The following is a 21889-nucleotide window of genomic DNA, read 5'->3' on the forward strand; positions in this document are numbered from 1 at the left end:
TCATGCTAGCCAATCCCCTGCCTTTCCCACAGTAACCTCAAGAAAGGCTGAGTCCTAGATTTTCCCCTGCCTCCTGACCAACCCTGGTGCTTCCCCCAGTGGCCCAGTATGGTTGCCACACCCCCTTCTCTGGGGAAATATGAGTAATAAAGTCTTCTTTCAGTGGCGTTAGCCTCTCATGTCTCAGTTATTTCCATAAATTAAAATCCCACAGTTCAAATGAGACAATGATCTGATTTTTTTCAGGAAGAGAGAAACTAATGACAATTTCTTTAAAAAAAAAAAGGGGGGGGTGCTAATTGAAAAGAACAGACTAGACATTCCAAAGAGATTTCATCCTAGACGTGTTTGGACCATACCTGACAGAGAGCAGCCCCGTGGATCAGGACTAAGAACTGCGTATCCTTTTATGTCTTGTGTTTCCATTTTCTTATCTTAGGGAGGGGTTTCATTCGCTCTGGTTTTTGGAGGCAGTGGCATGAGAAGATATGAGTCTGAATTCAAGCCCTCACATTTACCAGCAAAGAGGGCTTGGATCAGTCTCTGGACTTCAGGCTCTGGATCCGGTAAGCATGGGAGTAATTCCTGCCTCCTAAGCTCATGGAGAAGCTCAATAAGCTCCCATCGCATGTCGTGCCTGTTACATGGCAGATGGCGGGTTGAACTGAATTTTACCCAGCTGCCTCAGGGAAAACAGGAGGATTTACCGTGGGGTTTACAATGAAAGCCTATCGCCCAGGAGTGCTAAAGTCTCATAAACTGGACAGATGCGCTTATTTAGACCAGTTGACTTTACTTTTTAACCTTTTTGGAGGCAAGTACATAAATTAATGGGAAACCTAAGAGAACCCATTCCTCTGGCATTTCGTGTTCCTGCCTCAGGCAAACAGTATATATCCATCCTTGAGGATACTGTTCTCTGATGTCTCTGCTTCCAGAAGCTTCATCACAAGCTGTGCCTGGGCCAGGAGGAGGAAAGGATTACAGCTGTGAATTGTCTCTCTCAGGGACTTTGACACAGTAAGCAGCCTCTTCCAAGTTACATCCCTGGGCTAAGAAAACTAGCTAAGAAAATAGCTGTTCTTGTATTTATCATATGACCAGAACTTGATTAAACCTCATGCAAACTGATTTTTTTTAAAAAAGAAGAAAAAAAAAACTAAGTTCATGGCAGAGTCACAAGAAATGCCTGCTAGGTACTCAGCAAATCCTTTTTCATGGAACACGTTGTTGATACTTCTCTTTCAAGGGTATGTTGTGAGAGCTTGGGGTAAATACCTAATAGGATAAACTGTGGTGGTATTAGGGACCCAAGCAGCTTCTTCCTGGCCAGTCTCGATTCTGGATTCTGGATGTCTTCCAGAAAAGACAATGGCACGGCCAGGACCCAAAGCAGAGCAGGAAGGAAGGGCAGTGACCTAGACCCTGATGGTCTCACCAACTGACAAGTCTCCCCAGCTCCCAGAACACATGGACTAGAGGCAATATTTTGTAATAACTACAAATGGAGCATAGTTTTAAAAAACTATTAAATAAAAAAAAAAGAAAGGAAAAAAATTGAAAAAAAAAAGTGAATCAGGACTTCCCTGTTGGTCTGATGGTTAAGACTTCACCTTCCACTGCAAGGGGGTGAGGGTGTGATCCCTGGTTGGGAGCTAAGATCCTATATGCCTCATGGCTGAAACGCCAAAATGTAAAACAGAAGCAATGTTGTAACACATTCAATAAAGACTTTAAAAAAAATTGTGACTCACTAGGCTGTATTATGCTATATACTTGAAACTTATATAATGTTGTAAATCGACTATATCTCAAGTTTTTAAAAAGTACAGAAAAACAAAAGAGAAAAGAAGTCAGGGCACCAACAGATTGGCTAACTTTTCTGCTCTGTCACAGGAGAGAACAGCAGATATGAGTGTTCTCAAAGGGACTCTGTCCATTTCAGAACTTTAGTATCCCTGGTATTTACCCCCAGTGAATTCTTTAGGTTGGAAGTTTGATATTAAGGGTATTGCTTTACTTTTTTCCTGATACAAACAAACCTACTTGATTAACATAAAAAATGTTGTTTTGGTACAAAAGAGATAGCAAATGACATTCCTTTAAATATGACCTTGGAGAACTGGTTGAAACTTACCAGGTATGATTAATTTGTCATAGGGGAACATTTTGCCTCTGCCTTCTTCCTCCTCCTCCTCATCCTCTTCTAGTAAAATAAAATATACATCATTGAATTCATTACATATTATTATGAAGGACAGCTCAAAAATTTAAATATTTTAACTGAGTCACTCATGAAAACTAGCTATAACGAGGAAAGCTTGTATTTTAGATATAGTCCCTTTGACATTTTTGTTTAATTGTGACCATTATTACTTTGAACAATAAAGCTGCAATTTATCTGAAGGTAAACATTCAAAATAAAGGGAACACCCACACTTACGGCTGAACAGGTCTTTGGCCTGATCATAGGTCTTTGGGAATCCATCCAAAATGTAACCTTGATTCCTGCAAGGCATGGATTTTAGCTTTTCTTTCATAAATCTAATAATATATTGATCTTCCAGGCGACCTATTAAAAAGAAAAAAAATTACTGTGCAGTCATATTCTACATATACAGGTTACATTCTAAAGTGACCTAAAAAATTCTTGTGTAGTCAAAATTACTATTGAAAAACTCTTTGCACTACAGTGAAAAATATGTGGTTTTGTATTTAAAGCATGCCACATGAATTCTAATGCCCTGTAAAGTAGGAGAAACTAATGAACTCATCTGCAAGAAAGAATGGAAGCGCATGCTAATGTCTGCACTTTGAGGTTTTATTTCTTTTTTTACTGTGGTCACAAATTTCGGATGAAGTTGAAAGAGCAATAAGTGGAGAAATTCAGCATGTTCTCCCTGACTGGCAGGCTTTACTCAATTCTGTTTTGATATTATACTTCTATAGCTTTAATACATAATAAAAAATGCTTCCATTGTGAGAATTCAGTGGGATGGTATTCATGCATGCTGCTGCCACACGATTTATTAATAGTACATGCCCAATAAATATTTGCTGGTTTTGAATAAAAATCAAGCTTGATCCCGACCCTTAAAGGCACTAGCCTCTTTCTCCCTGTCTCTTCCAGTCGGCATTTCAGACCTTTGCCCCACTGGACAGTCTCCTCTCCAGCCTTGAATGTGAGGTTCCTGCAGTTGCTTGGGGAGGCTAAGGATGGAGGAGTTTGTCCTAAAACTGTCAGTGTTTCCAAGGCAGCATGATGTAACTTCTCTAAAATATTCATCTATCCTTCCATTGTTAACTGTTGAACAGCTATCACTTCTAAGAAACAGCCCTGCTTTTATATGGCTTAATATATACATTTTGGTAATGCAAGTTTTGGAGAAGGAAATGGCAACCCACTCCAGTACTCTTGCCTGGAAAATCCCATGGATGGAGGAACCTGATGGGCTACAGTCCATGGGGTCGCAAGAGTCGGACAGGACTGAGCGACTAAACAGCAATGCAAGTTTGGTGAGTTTAGAAGCTGATCTCTGAAACTCTTCCTAGGGTAGCACTATACTTTCAGCTTATCAGTGGGTGTAGAATATAAAATAATTTGAAGCCTTTTTTATTATTCAGTGACAATGAGATGATCTAATGAAAACACCTCTCCTTTCTTCCACCTTTCATTTGTCACACGAATCATTAGGCGGTAACTGATTCAGAAAATAATCGCGTCTTTCAGAAACTTAAATATTATGGCACAGACAAAAAGATAATCAAAGATGTTATTTAACATAATGAAATTCCTCAAAATGATTTGATATTATGTCTCAGTAAGGTTCACAGTGCTGTCAAGAGATAAAGCCGCATTTTCAAAATGTCAAGGATCCACTGATATCCAAAGACGAGTTTTATTTAAACAGTATGACCAATTCTCAAAAGCGTCTCTGGTAAGGAAAGGCACATACTCAGAAATCTAGCTTCAGCCTCCTCTGTGGCATCCCTTGGTTTATTTCAGGTGTTTGGCCATTTGTTGCTGTTTGTTTCAGAACTAAGAGTTCAGTATGCCAGAAGAGAGCTTGAGCAGCAGTTGATTTTGTTTTTATTTTGGCTGTGCTGGGTCTTTGTTCCTGGGCACGTGCTTTCTCTAGTTGCAGAGAACAGGGCTACTCTTCGCCGTGGTGCACAGGCTTTTCCCTGCCGTGGCCTCTCGTGTGGTGGAGCACGGGCTTCAGGCACGGGGGCCTCAGCAGTTGTGGTGCTCAGGCTTAGTTGCCCCAAGGCCTGTGGCATTTTCCTGGACCGGGGATCGAACCTGCGCACTCTGCACTGGCAGGCGGATTCTTATCCACTATGCCACCAGGGAAGCCCTGGGCAGCAGTTTATGATGATCTTGGAATGTGAGTTCACAAAGGACCAAGCCCAAGTGTCTTCTCTAGAGAACTGTGACCTCCTGGAGATACAGCCATGACCTTGGCTGGCCTGGAGCATTTTGGAAGGTGACAGTTACTTCTGCTTTAAAATAAATGAGCACGGCCCTGCTGAACAGGCCTTAAAACACCACACTGCTTCGTTGTCTTTTTTTTTGTTGTTAAATTTTAAGTCTGCCTTTCAAATAACAGTAATGTTTCAAATGCTAATATTAACCCATAATTATAATTGCTAAAAGACAGTTTAAACATCAATAGCTGGGAGGCTTCCCTGGTGGTCCAGTGGTTAAGACACTGCGATTGCATTGCAGAGGTCGCCGGTTAGTTCCCTAGTCAGGGAACTAAAATCCTGCATGCCAAGCAGTGCAGCCAAAATACAGGAAAAAGAAAAAAAAGGTAGCTTCAACCAAGGTCTTTAAAATAATCCATGCATAATAGGGTTCGATCCCTGGGTCGGGAAGATACCCTGGAGGAGGGCATGGCAGCCCACTGAAATATTCTTGCCTGGAGAAAGCTATGGACAGAGGAGCTTAAGGCGCCACAAAGAGTTGGACACAACTGAAGTGTCTTAGCATGCACACACAGTAGAGACACTACAAAGTTGATACATGTACATATTTTTGTCACCCCATCCCAAACTTTTAAATTTCAAACTCACAGAAAAGTTAAAAGGCTAGTCCACTGATCACCTGGAATCCCACCAACCAGATTCAACAAATCCACAATGCAAAAAGGATCTGTAACTAGTGAATTCTGTGGTTTAGACAAGTCCTTAATTTGGCTGCACAGTCAGGGACCAACAGGAGTGGAATCATGATTGATAAGAATTCGGAGGTGCCTCCCTTCAGGACTGTGAGTTCTGTCTTGATGGAATTCTTAGAATCACATGATGACACATTGGGTCAGGTGAGGACTTCTGCCTCTTCATGCTATGAAATTTCCACAGAGGTTTGCACCGTGGGTTCACAGGTCTTCTTTTGTTTAAACATAGCCTGGGTCTGTGTTCTAGTTTCAGGTAAATGTGAATAGGAAGGAGTTTTGGACAAGCTTGAAGAAAAACACTTTCCCAGGGTTAAGTGGGACTGACTGCACTTCTGTCTTGTCGGAAGTGAGCGGGTGGGTGGGCCTGCGACAGTAGGGAGGTTTGCCTCCCTCCCGGCGCGTGCTGAGTTGCTTCAGTCCGACTCTTTGCATCCCTTTGGACTGTAGCCCACCAGGCTCCACTGTCCATGAGATTCTCCAGGCAAGAATACTGGAGTAGGTTGCCATACCCTTCTCCAGGGGATCTTCCTGACCCAGGGATTGAACCCGGGTCTCTTAGGTCTCCAGCATTGGCAGGCAGATTCTTTACCACTAGCACCAACTGGAGCCCCTGCCTACTGACCCAGTTTGGTCTCTCCTGCATGCTGGGAAAGATTGAAAGCGAAAGGAGAGGGGGCGGCAGAGGATGGGACGGCTAGATAGCATCACTGACTCAGTGGACATGCATGTGAGCAAACGCCAGGAGATAACAGAGGACAGAGGAGCCTGGTGTGCTGCGGTCCATAGGCTCGCAGACTCAGACGTGACTTAGCGGCTGGATGGCAGCAGCACCATCAGTGGGAAGAACAGAATCTCCTGCCAAGGACAAGCCCTTCCTGAACTTCGGTGATGCAATGACTGCTCTTGACCGTAATTCTCATTCTGTGTGGTCACCCCCACCTGGACATGAAAAGAGCCCAGTCAGTACTTCATGCCACCCTGTTTACACAAAGTTATTGGATAAGACTTTCAAGTCCTTGCAAAGACCACCTATATGATCCTGTCAATCAACATTGTCCCATGTCTGTCTGGTTCTGGCCTTACACCCCAGGCTTACAGCGTATGTACACATGACCACGGTCCCCTGTGGATTCCTACAAACCCCAGGCCCCACCCTTCCAAGTGGCCTTGCCAGACTTCTTCCACAGGTAACCTCACAATGGAACGTCTTGTTTTGCTTTCTTCTCCTCCCCTAAATGGTAAGAGCCGGGACACTGCAAGACTCTGAAACCAACATAAGGATTCCTCACTGTCACAGGCAAGGCAATGAAAATGAAAGTGAAAGTCGCTCAGTTGTGTCTGACTCTTTTCGACCCCATGGACTGTTCAGTCCATGGAATTCTCCAGGCCAGAATACTGGAGTAGGTAGCCATTCCCTTCTCCAGGGGATCTTCCCAACCCAGGGATCGAATCCAGTTCTCCCACTTGCAGGCAGATTCTTTACCAGCTGAGCCACAAGGGAAGCCCAAGAATACTAGAGTGGGTAGCCTCTCCTTTCTTCAGAGGATCTTCCCGACCCAGGAATCGAACCAGGGTCTCCTGCATTGCAGGCAGTTTCTTAACCAACTGAGCTATGAGGGAAACAGGCGAGGCAAGGGCAGTGTCATATCTTAAAGTGTTGACCTGTGTTTTCTGTGTACCTTCACCTCTGCAATCTTAAATTCCATTTCCTCCACACCCAGCCCACACCGGAGCAAAAATTCAGACTCAGATAACCAGCTGATTTAAATGAATGCTCAAATGTTCAGTCCCTAAGTTGTGTCCAACTCTTTGGGGCCCCATGAACGGTGGCACGCCAGTCTTTCACTGTCTCCCAGAGTTTGCTTAAACTCATGTTTATTGAGTCGGTGATGCCATCCAAACAGCTCATTCTCTGTCGCCCCCTTCTCCTCCTGCCCTCAATCTTTCCCAGCATCAGGGTCTTTTCCAAGAGGTCGGCTCTTCGCATCAGGTGGCCAGAGCGTTGGAGCTCCAGCTTCAGTGCCAGTCTTTCCAACGCGTATTCAGGGCTATTTCCTTTACCTCTGGGAAATCTCTCTGGGATTCTAACTTCCATTTCCTTCCCACCTGGCCTACATCAAAGCAAAAACCCAGATTCAGAAAACTAGCTGGTTTAAACAAACCCTCAGTGTGTGCAGACAAAAAGACATTCTCCGCCCTGTAAACTAGACCGGGGTGGCCTGGGGGCAGGCGAGGAGGAGGTGGAGGGGTAAACCAGAGTTGGGAGGAGGGTGAGGAGTCCTGAAGATAAACAGCTAGTAAGAAGAGCATCTGGAAGGACAGGAGGTGGGCTGTCAGAAGACCAGAGACACGGAGGATGGCCCAGAGCGGTGCCCCAGGGGAAGGCGGTGGCTGGTCCTCAGGGGAAAAGCCTGTTTACACCTTTGTCCTCCTTCCCTGGTTTCCCGTGGCTCAGACAGTAAAGAATCTACCTGCACTGCAGGAGACCCAGGTTCAATCCCTGGGTCAGGAAGATCCCCTGGAGGAGGAAATGGCAACCACTTCATTATTCTTGCCTGGAGAATCCCATGGACAGAGGAGGCTGACTGGCTACAGTCCATGGGCTTGCAAGAGTCAACAAGACTTAACGACTAAATAAGAACCTCCACCTCGTTCCCTAATCCCCCGTGCCCCTGCCCAAGCTTGGAGGATCAGAAACTGCCACCAGCAAGGCAGAAGGAGTGAGTAAGAGGAGAGAAACCAAAGGTCCTTGATAGGATGGGAGGGGAGGAACTCTCCACTGGATACGAGTCTACACTTGCTTACACTTTGTTTTTTTTTTTTTTTTTCCACCTCCATGTTGTGTTTTAATAAATATAGCAGATTCATGAATAGACCTTAAAATCACATTTACAGACTACTTCCAGGTCCAAACACATAGGCGAGAAGCTGCTGTTGCTGCTGGAAGGGATGAGGCCCACATGCACTGGAGGACTGAATCTACCACCCCACCGCCTGTAGGCTGGATGGTGGAGCCCAGGACAGCAGGAGGTGTGGTACATGCATGCACCCACACCTGGCCCTGCAACTGCGAGCTACAGAATGGCGGGAAGTTGTGCTACTTTGAGACAAGCTAGAGGAAGGTTTCCTATTGTACTAACTGAGACTCCCATCATTACCATCAGTCGGAAAACATTAGCTACAGAAGAGCATCCACTGACAAATAAGGGCAGAGGACAGCAAAGAGGAAGCTATCAGGCCATCTTGCTTCTTCCAATGTCGGGAGCATTCACGTCACGCACCTCTTGCTGGCTTAGTCCAAAAACTTCCTGTTGGTATTTGCACCAAACAAGGCTCCCCGCACTTCAGGCATCATCTGCTGAGCTATGAGGTCCAGCCGACTTTCGAGTGTGTTAGACACCTTGATCTTGCGGTCCCCGTTATAGATCTCAACACCGCCGGCTATTTCCTCGGGCAGGTAGGCCTCCTGATCAATCTGGACATCAACGTCTGTTTTGGTTGCTACTTTGTACACAGGGATTGCTTTTTGCACTGCAGCCTTCACCAGAGGGAAATCCTGTTTCCTGCAGCGAACAATCATCCGGGGCTCCAACAACTGGTACAAACCCTGGAGGACTAGTCCGTCCAGCAGCATTTGGTACCTGGTTGCATCTTTTACCACTTTGCTGAGTCTCTGTTTTGCTTCATTTAGTAGGTCTGTGATAAGGTCATCTCTCGCCCTGAGGACTTTGAGCCTCACTTGACTCATCAGACTGGACATCTGAATTTTCTTATTCTGCTCAATCTGCTTTTCTTTCTTCTCATAATATTCCATAATCTTCGTTCTTTACGTTTGCACAAGCTGATCTTTCTCAATGTTGAACTCTTCTTTTGCCCTTGCTTACACTTTGGAATGGCCTTTAGCCAACTCTTCTGTACTAGCTGGTATAGAATATGTATGCAATGCAGTTCAACTCCTGGGTCGGGACGATCCCCTGGAGAAGGGAAAGGCTACCCACTCCAGTATTCTGGCCTGGAGAATTCAGTCCATGGTGTCACAAAGGGTCAGACACGACTGAGCGATTTTTCACTTTCATAGCCAACCCTAGTATTACCCCTTTGATGGAGGATCTCAATTATATAAAAATGAAATGATTGTTTTTCTAACTGCTGCTGATGTTTTCATGCCTGGGTGGCAAGCTCCCTTAAAGACATCCCATTTCAAAACCTCATTTATGATTATTTGGCTGGAATGGCCTTCTTAAAGTATGAATAAACAGAGAAGCCGTTTACTTATTATATAAGAGCTGCAGTGAGACCAGTCTGAAATTCCATCCCAGGGTAAGGAAAGAATGAGTACAGAGTTAAAGTTTAAAGGGACACTTTACTGTAATTCATGTGTTCAACAAACTGGTTAAAATTATCATGTGAGTGAGAAAATTTTTCTATTTATTTTTATTTCTTCCTGAATGAGTGAATCATTGGCCCAAGTTTTTCATCCATGTCTTCCTATTCAGGACTTAATGGTTTTCTTATTACTTTGACTGAGCATTTTATTAACTATTAACTCTTTGTCATATTTGGTAGCAAATATTTTTTCCTGATATGTCCTTTGCTGTTTAATTACAGCATTTGATGCTTTACAAATACTTATGACTACACACAGTTTTTTAAAACTTAGGTAGTTCTTTCCCATCATATTTTTTTTAAATCTTAAATCAACTCTGAATATTCATTGGAGGGACTGATGCTGAAGCTGAAGCTCCAATACTTTGGCCACCTGATGCAAAGAGCTGATTCACTGGAAAATACTGATGCTGGGAAAGATTGAAGGCAGGAGAAGGGGGCAACAGAGGATGAGATAGTGATAGCATCACCAACTCAATGGACATGAATTTGAAAAAACTCCAGCAGATAGTAGAAGACAGAGGAGCCTAAAGTGCTGCAGTCCACGAGGTTGAAAAGAGTCAAACACAACTTAGCAACGGAACAACAACACGAAGTAGTTTTTATAGCAAGGGAAAAAACCAACTGTTACAAGAATATCACAGAATGGTTACCTGCGTTCTGGTCCATGCTTTCCTTGATGCCCTCCAAGAGCTCCTGGGCATCTTCCATGTTATCCTCCTCTTCCTCCTCTTCACCTTCTTCTTCTCCTCCTTCCATTACATCCTTAGGTGTAATGATTGCCTCCTACATATCACAGAGATATTAAAATCAGATGATGCCCTGCATTGATTGGCTGCTCATAAATCTTCTGGTGAACGATCCTGGAAAAGGCTGGTACCCAAACAGGGGAGGTACTCAAGGACAGGCATACAAAAGTGGTCAAGATGCTTTTATCTATGAAGACGGATGAGAGTCTTGTGGGTTTTTTTTACTCTCTTTTAGAACAGCAATCTATTTCTGTGCTAATGCCAGAACTACTTAAGAACCAACACTCTCTCTACCCACGGACACCACCTAGTAAGCATCGTTGAGTTAGACATGACTTAGTGACTGAACAAGAACATATATCTGAAAAACACAAAAACATTAATTTGAAAAGATGCATGCACCTCAATCATAGCAGCATTATTTATGATTGCCAAGACAGGGAAGCAACCTAAGGTCTATCAACAGATAAATGGATAAAGAAGATGTGATATATATTTATATCACATGACCAAATACTACTCAGTCATGAAAAATAATGAAAATTTGCCTCTTGCAATAAATGGATGGACTTGGAGAGTATTATGCTAAGTGAAATAAATCAGACAGAGAAGAACAAATACTGTATGATATCACTTATATGTTGAACCTAAAAAATACAGCAAACTAATAAATATAACAAAAAAGAAACAGACTCACAGATACAGAGAACAAACTAGTGGTTACCAATGTGGAGAGGGAAATGGGGAGGGACTGTGTAAGGGTAGAAAATTAAGAGGTACAAACTATTATTTCTAAAATAAGACACAAGGATATACTGTACAACACTGGGAGTATAGCCAATGCTTTATAATAGCTGTAAATGGAATATAATCTTTAAAAATTGTAAATCACTATTGTTCATGTGTAAGTTATACACTATTGTAAATCAACTATACTATACAATTTTAAAATTGTACAACTATACAATTTTAGGAAGAATAACAATACCACCAGTCAACAGAGAGAATACAAGATATATTTTGAGCAACAACTAGAGACAGACAAAAGTTTAAGGGCCACCCATGAAAGATGCTTCCATCTTATGAAGGAAAACCCTTTGGGATTCTGTATTTTCATAATAGGGGCTAACAACAAACTCCAGTTGAAATAACAAATCTCTTTGAAGGATGCCATGGAAGATCAGTGACTTCTTAATTATAAGACTAAGAAAAGGCATTTTTAAACTATTGAAATTCCCAATAAAGTTGCTAAAATTGTTACCAGTTTCGCTATGGCTTCAGAGATGACATCCTTCAATTTAATGTGGTGCAGTTTATAGTATTTGGCTAAAACTTCGGCAATGCTGGATTTTCCTACAGCTGGAGGTCCGAGAATGCAAATCTTGATAGGCTAAAAGAGGAGAAAAGGGATCACACAGGGGCTCTGAATGATCTGTAGCTAAGCGGTGCTCTTTATTTCAAGGATCAGCCCTTTGAAGTCTCAGGATTCAGCAGCCTGGTTCACTCCTTCGTCAAGAGCCCAGAGTCACTTTCTCTTGGTGTTTAATGAGCATCTGCTATGTGTCCTGATCTGGACATGGGGGACAAGACACAGACAGCAAACTGTGTTCAGGAGTACCCTAAAAGTACTTAAAAAAAAAAGCCAAGTACTTGAGCATTACACACTACAATTTCACCTTTGCAGTGTTACCCCTGTAAAGACAGTAAAGAGAGAGAAGAGTTTCTAGTCTACTCTTGGAAGGTGCTTAATTTATTGCCTCCTGAGCATTGTTTCTAGATTAAACTTGGTCTTGAATTATCTTTTCCTTTTTAAACCAGTTAATTTATTCTAGTTTTAAAAAAAAATACACCCATTAAAAAAACAATTTCCTCTGCTGAAAAACTTGCTTGAATACTAAAGAAGCTCACCACCTTCATAACTGGTGAGCAAATGTTTATTTCTAACAGAAATAAAAATACCGCTGACAAATAAGTCATTTCTTTTGAAATGGTCCAAATGGTTGTGAAACTGAAACTTGGTATTTTGCAAGGCAAATTTTCAAAATTAAAAAAAAAAAAAAAACACATGCCAAAGAAAAGAACTTTCCATAGGCAGAGTGTCCATGTGCTTAAAGCTTACATAATTTCATACACGGAGTGGATTATCGTGATCACTACTATCATTATTAGTGCTACTACTACTATTGTTATTAGTGTTTGTCAGGCTGTGAGGGGAGTGAGCAGAGCCCCCGCGGGGGCGCTGGGTAAGGTATGTGGTGGACGGGAATGATCGGGTCAGCTCAGGGTGATGGCGATGACCAGGGTGGTGGGCGTGGAGCGGGAAGGAGTCAGCAGGGCAACACGGGGCCCGAGTCTTGATGCAGAGCTGGGCTCCGAGGTGCACGCAATGCTTTCACCAAGACGTGAGGGCCAGTGGTCCCCCGGGCAGGGCCACGTGTCGTGTGTCACCCACACACCAAGAGTGGGTCTGTCTCCTGGGGTAGGTATGCTCACCTTGTGTGCCGCATGCGAACTTGGCGTCTGACTCTTTGTGACTCTACAGACTGGAGCCTGCCAGGCTCCTCTGTCCGGGGGATTTTTTTAGGCAAGAATACTGGAGTGGGTCACCATTTCCTCTTCCAGGGGATCTTCCCAACCCAGGAATCGAGCCCATGTCTCCTGTGTCTCCTGCACTGAAGGTGGATTCTTTACCCGCTGAGCATCAGGGAAGCCACCTCATCAGGGTACACAACAGGAACTGGTAGCTTACTCGTTTATAATGGCAAGCAGGGTTGCCACTGGGCTCAGAACACTCCAAGGGCACGTGTTTGGTATATTACCCCTCACAGCAGACACGTATAGAAAACAGTGTGATGAGCTTTGATCAGAGCGAGGAGAGTCGGATGAATGGCCTGTTGAGTGGCATTAGATCAAGGTGGCTGAATGCCCCTGGCTCTGCACAGGGAAGACTTTGCTTTGTTAAAGGAGCAGGAATTGTGGGGGCCCTCGGCTTGATGCTACCAGCATAGGATTGCTTACATTGCCCTCGGGCATGTTTGCTGTTCTATGCTGCCATGCTGAGCAACGCCCCAGGGATGGACAGACTCAGTTTAATTTTTAGGTATGCTTACTCCTTCTATCATATTCTGTCCAGTTTTGCTAATCAGAAACCACATGGTCTCTTTAAGGGGTCTTGTCCTATCTCCACTCTGACTTGGTGTTGTTCTAAGTTGACCCACAGATGACAACACTAGTCTAACCTCTTGAGTTGCTCTGTGCTTCGGGACAGTCTCCAAGGACAGCCATCCTGGGTGTCTCAGATGCTTAAAAGCATCATTGTTTCTTTTGCAAAGCAGTACATCTTTTACTGATTCTCAACAAGACATCCTTTTCAGGAGAGTGTGGTTTTTAGGCTACAAAGGCGACTGTGTTGGCTTTTGTTCAGTATTTCCATGCACAATGGCAATTCAACTATGAGGGCACCTGCTACTCATAGACTGTAATTTTCAAACTGCTTTCTCCTGTCATATTCACTCTCATCTTTGGAAGGCCTCCCTGGGAGAAATCCAAAGATCTGGGCAAGTGTTGCGTTTACCTGACTTCAGAGATGGAGCTGTGGAGGCTCCACAGTTTGGCCATTCAAGCTAAGTTGGCATCTTAGCTAGTTTGAATCCCTGACCAGCTGTGTGACCTTGAAGAAATTGCTCCATCTCTCTGAACTTTGGTTTCCTCATCTGTATTATGGAGATAAGAATATCTATGGAAAGTTGTGAATACTAAAATGATCAGCAGGGACTTATCTGCTGATTCAGTGGTTAAGATGTCGCCTGCCAATGCAGGAGGCGCAGGTTTGATCCTTGGTTGGGGACCTAAGATCCCACGTGCCTTGTGGCCAAAAAACCAAAATGTAAAACAGAAGCAATATTGTAGCAAATTCAGTAAAGACTTTAAAAATGACCCACAACAACAACAAAATCTTTTTTTAAAAAAATTAAAATGACCAGCAAATCCCCTGGCCAATCAGAAAAGATCAAAGTAATAACCAGACTTCCCCACCTCCTACCTACCCAGATGCACACCCAGGTGAGACATGGAGCAGTAAGGTACCTGACATTTTCCCTTAAAGAGACAGCTCTGTGACACTCAGTCTGGGGCTTACTATCAAGTTTAGTTGGTGTCAAACATAATGGTCATCTGTGTCAACTTAAAAATTTTTAATATTCGATTGGCAAGTTTCCATAGAATATAGATGTAGATTGTTAGACCTGGACAGCGGATCAGATTTGAAAAAGAACTTGAATTTAGAAATTCAGACATGTGAAAGAAAAGTACTTCCATTGGTGTAATTAGACCAAAAGCCTCATGTACTTTGCTTTAATCAGAAGCTTAAACAGGAAGTGGTTATAGTTACCAATAATCTTCTGCTTTGCTTGTACTCTTTGAGGATGCTGTTGATGTTTTCCACAAATCCTGCTTGGGCGAACCATCGAATGTTAAAATTCTCCTTCACAAAGAGTGCTTCCATCCTCAAATTGACCAGTAAGTGGTCAATATTCTCTTGCTAAGGGAGAAAAAGACATCAAAGATTTGTCTCTCTCCTCCCACCATGGGACAGTTATAACAAACCCAAATCACCAAAGTTATTGAAGAAAAATATGGACACATTCACTAAACATGAATGTCAACGAAGACAGCTCTAAGTTTTGATACTTTGGCCACCTGATGGGAAGAGCTGACTCACTGGGAAAGACCCTGATGTTGGGAAAGATTGAAGGCAAAAGAAGAGGATGGCAGAGGATGAGATGGTTAGATAGCATCACTGACTCAGTGGACATGAAATTGAGCAAACTCCGGGAGACAGTGAAGGACAGAGAAGCCTGGCGTGCTGCAGTCCATGGGGTCACAGAGAGCTGGACACGACTGAGCGACTTGATGACAAGTTTTGACAGAGCACGTGCTGTGAGGCCCTGTGACCCCAAAGTCTCCCCACACTTGCTCTCTGGTGACGGGCAGTGTCCTGCCTTGTACAGTTACACAAACACAGAGTAGGGAGGCTTCCTTGCTGGTCCAGTGGTTAAGGTTCTGTGGTTCTACTTCAGGAGGCATGGGTTTGGCCATGCAATGTGGCTCCCCCCCCAAAAAAAAGAGATACTAGAATTCTGAGTGAAAGATTTCTTCCTTCTTTCAAAAAAAAAAAAGTGTTTTTTTTTTTTTTTTTAATTCTACCTATTTTTTGAGTAGTGCAATCTCATGGTTCAAAATCCAAAAGAATAAAAAGTACAGGGGAAACATATACACCCTACTATATATAAAGTAGATAACCAACAAGGACCTAGTGTATCATACAGAGAGCTCGACTCAATATTTTGTAATAACCTACAGGGGAAAAGAATCTGAAGAAAACAGATATTATGTATATATACTGAATCACTTTGTTGTACACCTGAAATGAACACCACAGTGGAAATCAACTATACTCAACACTTAAAAAAAGTAGAGGGGAGAAGTACCCCCTTTGGCCCCAATCACCACCCACCCAGTTCTGCTTCTCAGAAGCAAGCAAAGATATCAGTCCTTTTAGAGACATGTCCCAGTGAACAGTTTTGCTAGACTTTATTTATTAAAAAAAAAAAAAGATTATATACTAAAATAAGCTGGAGGAATGCACTGCATGGCTAAAACTGTACTTTCTTGTTGTGGTGATGAAATCAGAAATTCAGCCTCCTCTTTGAATTTTACAAAGACGCCAAAGAGAACAGCATCCAATGTTTGTATAGCCTTTTACACATTAGACAGCTTTCAAATATATTTTCTGACCATGATCTCTGAAGGGTTTTCAGAGGAAAGGAAAAAAAAAAAAGGAAAAAACAAAACCCAACAAAACAGGCTCACAGAAGTGAAGAAGATAGGTTAGAATGTCCACTGTGCCTTAGGAGCTGAAATGAAAGTGCAAGCCAGATTTTTTGACTCCAGATCCCTCAAGAAGCAATACCTTTAGGAAAAGAGTAGGAAAAAAAACCAAAACCAAAAAACTCTCATATACTAACTGTTAAGTCCTTGGTTAGGAAAGCATTTTCCTTGGGTATTTTCTGGATTTTCCCAGGGCCAGTACTTTTACTGATGCACTGTTAGAGAAAAACAGAAATATTATTTTGGTTGACCTGTAAGATTTTGATATAAAATTTCTCAAATAAATATAAACATAACTGAATACCAAAAAAAAAAAAAATCTGCAAAGCAACGGGGGAGAGCCCTGAGGACATGCACTGGTTTATCTGTTCCATACAGAACAAAGGATCATCACTGCAGGCAGATGATGGACACAGAGATGAACAAAGCCCGACCTCTGCCCTCAGGGAGCTCCCAATCTGAAAAGGGAGAGACAGACGTGTACTCAGATGCTGGTGTGTGATGTCTGATGTTAGGAATATGGAAAAGCGGTGCCGGGGCTGCAGGGGAGGTGGGATGGAGGTAGGGAGGGTGCAGAGGAAGATGTCCAAGGTGAATCTTTATTTACTTACTATGGCCGCAATTTTCAGCATGCAGTGGGCTTCCCAGGAGGCTCAGTGGTAAAGAACCCACCTGCCAATGCAGGTGACGCAGGAGACGTGGGTTCGATCCCTGGGTCGGGAAGATCCCCTGGAGCAGGAAATGGCAGCCCACTCCAGTGTTCTTCCCTGGAGAACCCCGTGGACAGAGGAGTCTGGAGGGCTACAGTCCATGGGGTCGCACAGAGCTGGACACAACTAAGTGACTGAGCACACACGCGCTCGGCCGGAAGCACTTCCACCATCAGGGATCGAACCTGCACCTCCTGCAGCGGGAGCTCGAGTCCTAGCCACTGGACCACCACGGAAGCCCCTGAGCTGAGCTGTAAAGATGAGGAGAGGTCAATTCCCTGGCAGTTCAGGGGTTAGGATTCCACACTCTTGATCGTAGAGGGCCCAGCCTCAGTCTCTGGCTGGGGAACTAAGATCCCACATGGTACTCTGTGTGGGACCCTCCTCCCAAAAAAAGATGAGTAGGGGGTGGCCTGGGGAAGGGCAAGGGAAGGCTGCATTGGCTGAGCCAGCTGGGCCACAAGGTGACCTTTAGCCAGCGTAGCCTGGACAGGAGAGGAGACCTTCAAAGACCCAGAGGTCCTGCACGCTGCCAGTAGGTTTGGAGAGCTTGACCACTGTCAGTACTCTGGGGCACAGGTCACAGGCACTAGTACTCTGGTGTGTGACTTGTGTCTGAACACTACAGTGGTCTTTTCGTCTCTTTTCTGTGCAGATACTGGAGAGAGACTATTGTGGTTGTAACTTCCCAGCATACATATACTGCAGATACAAATAGCAAGCTTCGGTTTTGTTATTGTTATACAGACCCCATGGACTGTGGCCTGCCAGCCTCCTCTGTCCATGGGATTTCCCAGGCAAGAACACTGGAATGGGTTGCCATTTCCTTCTCCAGGGGCTCTTCCTGATGCAGGGATCGAACCCGAGTCTCCTGCATTGGCCGGCGAATTCTTTACCACTGAGCCACCAGGGAAGCCCAAGCTTGGGTTGAAGGATGTTCTATTTTAGGCCCCACCCCCACTCCGCACCCAGTCTTGTGAGCACCCCTGATTCCACCTTGAGGGTCTTGGGTAAAAGGATTTAAGAGATGCCATCCAAGCCGGGATGACGGCTGTACCTTGACAAAGTCTTCCAGGGTGTGAGCTGACTCGTCCACAGCCACCAGGTAGTGGAGCTTCGGCACATGGTCTATGATGTTCTGGATCACTCTGTACCCCGGGGAACATCATCCCCAGAGGAAATAAACACAGGAGATGTTCACTTATGTAAACAGGATTCACCGATTGCTACCCCCTTGGGCCAGGGGCTTTGATGATTTAGTGGATTATCTCACTTCATTTTCCAACGAGGTCAAGGTTGGAATGATGGTCCCCAAGCTACAGAGGAGAGAGCTGGTGAAGAGTTAAAAGTGACATTTCTCAGGCTGAAGAGTTACTGGGAAGGTAGAAGGGCCAGGATTGGAAACCAGATCCATCTGCTCACAAGAGTAGCTGAGCCCTGTCAGGACTTGCGTCGCTGAAGTCCGTTCACCCAGGAGCTCATTGAAGTCTCATGACAGAGCTTTGGGGAAGGTCTTTCACAAAGTAAGACGTGAATTCACAGAAGCTATGACTCTTTAAGTCACATAGCACGGAGTGGCTTAGATTTCCCACCCTGGATTATTAATGAATGATGGCCAACATTTCTGAGTGCTTAACGCCATCAACCCTGTGCTGTGGGCTACCCCAGGTTTTACCCTCACTGAATTCTCACAACAATCAAGTAAGCTATTATCATCCCCATCTCACAAATGAGAAAATCAGACCCAGAGAGGTTAAGCAACTTCCCCAAATTCACACAGCTACTGAGAGGCAGAGCAGGGATTTGCACACAGATGAAAAACAATTCCAGAGAAACATCAGTGACTAGAAGATTGTCACTAGACTGTGGATTCTACCTCTATTGTAGCTCTCTTTCTAGTCAAATGGAAATAAAACAAATGCACCTGTCTAAATCTCTGTTTCATATTTGTTCTATATTAATTTCACAGAACATTTCCTCTTTTAGCTTCTTCCTTTGTTAAATATTTGACAATCTTCAAGAAATTAGCAGGGGAAAGATTCTACCGAAAGGGCCCCTGAGTCCTTGTGTAATGGGAATAATTTAACTAATTGAATAGTGTAAGATGCTTTCACATCTTTAAAACCTGGTAAGGTGGTAATGTACGGTTTCTGCAGAAAAGAAGAGTCTGTCTCAGTCTCACCGAGTTCAGTGTCAATGTCGCCTGGAGCAGATTGAGGTTTGAGCGGAGTCCGAAGCTGAGGGAACCCTTCTTTGAGAACAATAATAAAGATTAAATTTAGCGCTGTGGAAGGGACCCACGCAGGGGAAGGGTCCTGAAGTTTAAGTCTCATTGTTGCCCAGTAAATCTGAAAACCTGCCTGGGATCGGAAGTAATTTACTAGTGGAGAGAAAGGGAGGTGATCTAGAAACCAGAAAGGAGGCATTTCCTAGCAGTGCAGTGGTTAGGGCTCCACGCAGTCACTGCAGGGGACATGGGTTCTATCCCTGGTCAGGGAACTGAGTTCCCACTAGCCACATGGCCAAATTTAAAAAAGAGAGAGAGAGAAAGAAAAAGAAAGCAGAAAGACTCTCAAAGAGGCACTGCTCCCTCCTGTGGGGTGAGCCAAGAGGATAACAGAATGAAGCTCTTGGAACTCGAAATGCAGAAGTGATGAACTGCCAATAAAGTGAACCCCATCTCTTACCTAGTGTCTAAGTCAGCATGTGCAAAGAAGGATAAGGGGACCTGGGGATACTCTGTGAGTCTGAGAAACACTGGAAGATGTGCAATTCTGCTCCTAGGGTGAACTTGAACTTGCTGTCGGAAGTGGGGAACTCTTAGATGACAGACACTATTTCATCAGACACTATTTCAGTAATATTTCATCACTATTTCATCGGACAGACACTATTTCAAAGTGGAGCTGATAAAAGTACCTTCTACTTAGGGTTGTTGTGAAGAAGAAATACAATAATACACGTGAGGATCTTAGCACTTGGTAAGAAACAAACGTGTCAGTCAGTTAATTCCAGAGCAGTCACATGGCTGGGAGAACACTTACCCTGCTAGATCAAGAATGTGAATGGCTGGAATGACATTTGTTCCATCTCCAAACACTGGTAATGCAGGGACTTCACCCAACCAAGCTAGCTAAAATAAAGAAAAGCAAAAGCATTTCTCCCCCAGTTCCACATGCCTGACTATTACAGCTCACAAAGACAGCCATAGTCGGAGACATCCAAAAAGATCTATCTATCTGATCAAGTAATCACCTTAAGATGTTTTATAAATCAGTTCTGATGAGATTTAATTCATCAAATCCTATTAAGAGAAGTAAAGTGCAACCTCAGGGCTGAAATACTTTTCATTAGCTGTCTTTAGTAGTCATCTGCCTGTTATCTACATAGAGAGAACATACTGCAGTATGCACAATGTCTTTAATTTTCATTTTTATGAGAATTAAAATTTCAAAGTACCCCCACTGGTTGGGGGTTATTATTATCAGTTTGTAGATGAAATGCTTAGTGGATAAAGTACCTTCCAGGAATTAGACTTCTGATAAGTCTTTTACCCTGAATTTGAACCATGATCTTCACAGAGTCCAAATCCTTGTCTTTTCCCTTCATTAAACATTTCAGTAAATAAATAGATAGTCTGGGTACTGTTTAACTATCCTGAGTGAAAGAGGTAGGGGTGGGGGCCGCAGCAGATCGCTGGATATTTTGGACTTGGGGAAAAACCATTTAAGGGCTTTAAGCAGGGAAGTGAAATGACTGGATTTGCTTTAGGATCCCCTGGAGAAAGGAATGGCACCCCACCCCAGTATTCTTGCCTGGAGAATCCCATGGACAGAGGAGCCTGGTGGGCTACAGTCCAGGGGGTCTAAAGAGTTGGACACGACTGAGTGACCAACACTTCCACTTTCACTTCCTTGTGAAGGGATGATGGGAAGGAAGAGTTTCAGTGGAGAGACCTACGCCTTGACAAGTGAGGACGAGAGAGGGTTTCGCCCAGTCGGTGGATGGGAGTCGAGAGTGTTGGGTTGAAGAAAGGGAGATTCTGGGGAGGTTGTCTCTAATGGGGCGTGGGGATCTTGTGATGAATGAGAAAGAGGGAAGAGTTGGGCTTTGGTTGGTGTAGCTGGGTGCAAGGTGGCCCAGTTTTCTGATATGGGACCTGGGGAAGAGCTGCAGATTTGGAAGTAATCATAGATACAGTTTGGATTTGTGAAACATCCAAGTTGAAATGCTGGACCTGCAGAGGGAGAACTAAGGAGAGGGAGTTTCACTGGACACTGACGTTTCAGTCACTGGCACCAGTCACGGGATTGAACGGCCCAACCCTGGGAAAGATTTTCTTTCTAATGAAAAATAAATAAATTAGAAAAATAAATATTTAGAAATTTGCCATCTTAAAAAAAATCCTCATAGTTATAGAAAAGTCATACCTTAAAAAAAGCATGCAAGATGCCTCCTTCCATTCCATACTGAAGTCCAGCAGCCACTACGTAAGTGGCGAAGTTTCTGACCTATTAGATAAAATACAAAATAAAACCTAAATGTATCATTATAAATCACAGTGAACCAGATTATTTTAGTGATTTTTTTTTAAATGAGCAGTTTAGTAAATCTCATCACCTCTTTCAAAGACTCCTGGCCTCTTCTTGTTAATCCTTCAGCCAATTAGAGCATGCTCATTGGTGTCTGAAGTACAATTATCACTCCAGACACTCCCCACCCTATCACCACTGAGATTTGATCTGGGGAGGCTGGATGTTGGTAAGGTGAAGAGAGACTCGTGAAATGAAGATGGAACCAAGTAGAGATGGGAACACCCCACCACCACCACCAATATGAGGGAACTGGGGTCTCTGAGTGAAGTTTGTGAAAAGTGAAAGCTGTTCAGTCCCATCTGACTCTCCAGGCCAGAATACTGGAGTGGGCAGCCGTTCCCTTCTCCAAGGGATCTTCCCAACCCAGGGATCGAACCCGG

General features: G+C 43.8%; 1 protein-coding gene and 1 pseudogene across 1 annotated transcript in view; both read right to left on the reverse strand.

Moving 5' to 3' along the window:
• The window catches only part of AK7 (adenylate kinase 7), a 64201-nt gene that overhangs the window by 8655 nt on the left and 33657 nt on the right, over nt 1–21889 (reverse strand). Inside the window, exons 7-15 of the mRNA XM_020899126.2 lie at nt 21345–21425; nt 19959–20047; nt 17972–18062; nt 16342–16419; nt 14706–14855; nt 11577–11705; nt 10220–10352; nt 2444–2572; nt 2138–2206 (exon numbers count right to left, since the gene is read on the reverse strand). Coding sequence (XP_020754785.1) covers nt 2138–2206; nt 2444–2572; nt 10220–10352; nt 11577–11705; nt 14706–14855; nt 16342–16419; nt 17972–18062; nt 19959–20047; nt 21345–21425 — 949 coding nt within the window. The remainder of the gene's footprint in view (nt 1–2137; nt 2207–2443; nt 2573–10219; nt 10353–11576; nt 11706–14705; nt 14856–16341; nt 16420–17971; nt 18063–19958; nt 20048–21344; nt 21426–21889) is intronic.
• Nucleotides 8014–9557, reverse strand: LOC139038769 (V-type proton ATPase subunit E 1 pseudogene; annotated as a pseudogene).

Source organism: Odocoileus virginianus, chromosome 16 (genome assembly GCF_023699985.2).
Source record: "Odocoileus virginianus isolate 20LAN1187 ecotype Illinois chromosome 16, Ovbor_1.2, whole genome shotgun sequence".
Taxonomy (NCBI): Eukaryota; Metazoa; Chordata; class Mammalia; order Artiodactyla; family Cervidae; genus Odocoileus; species Odocoileus virginianus.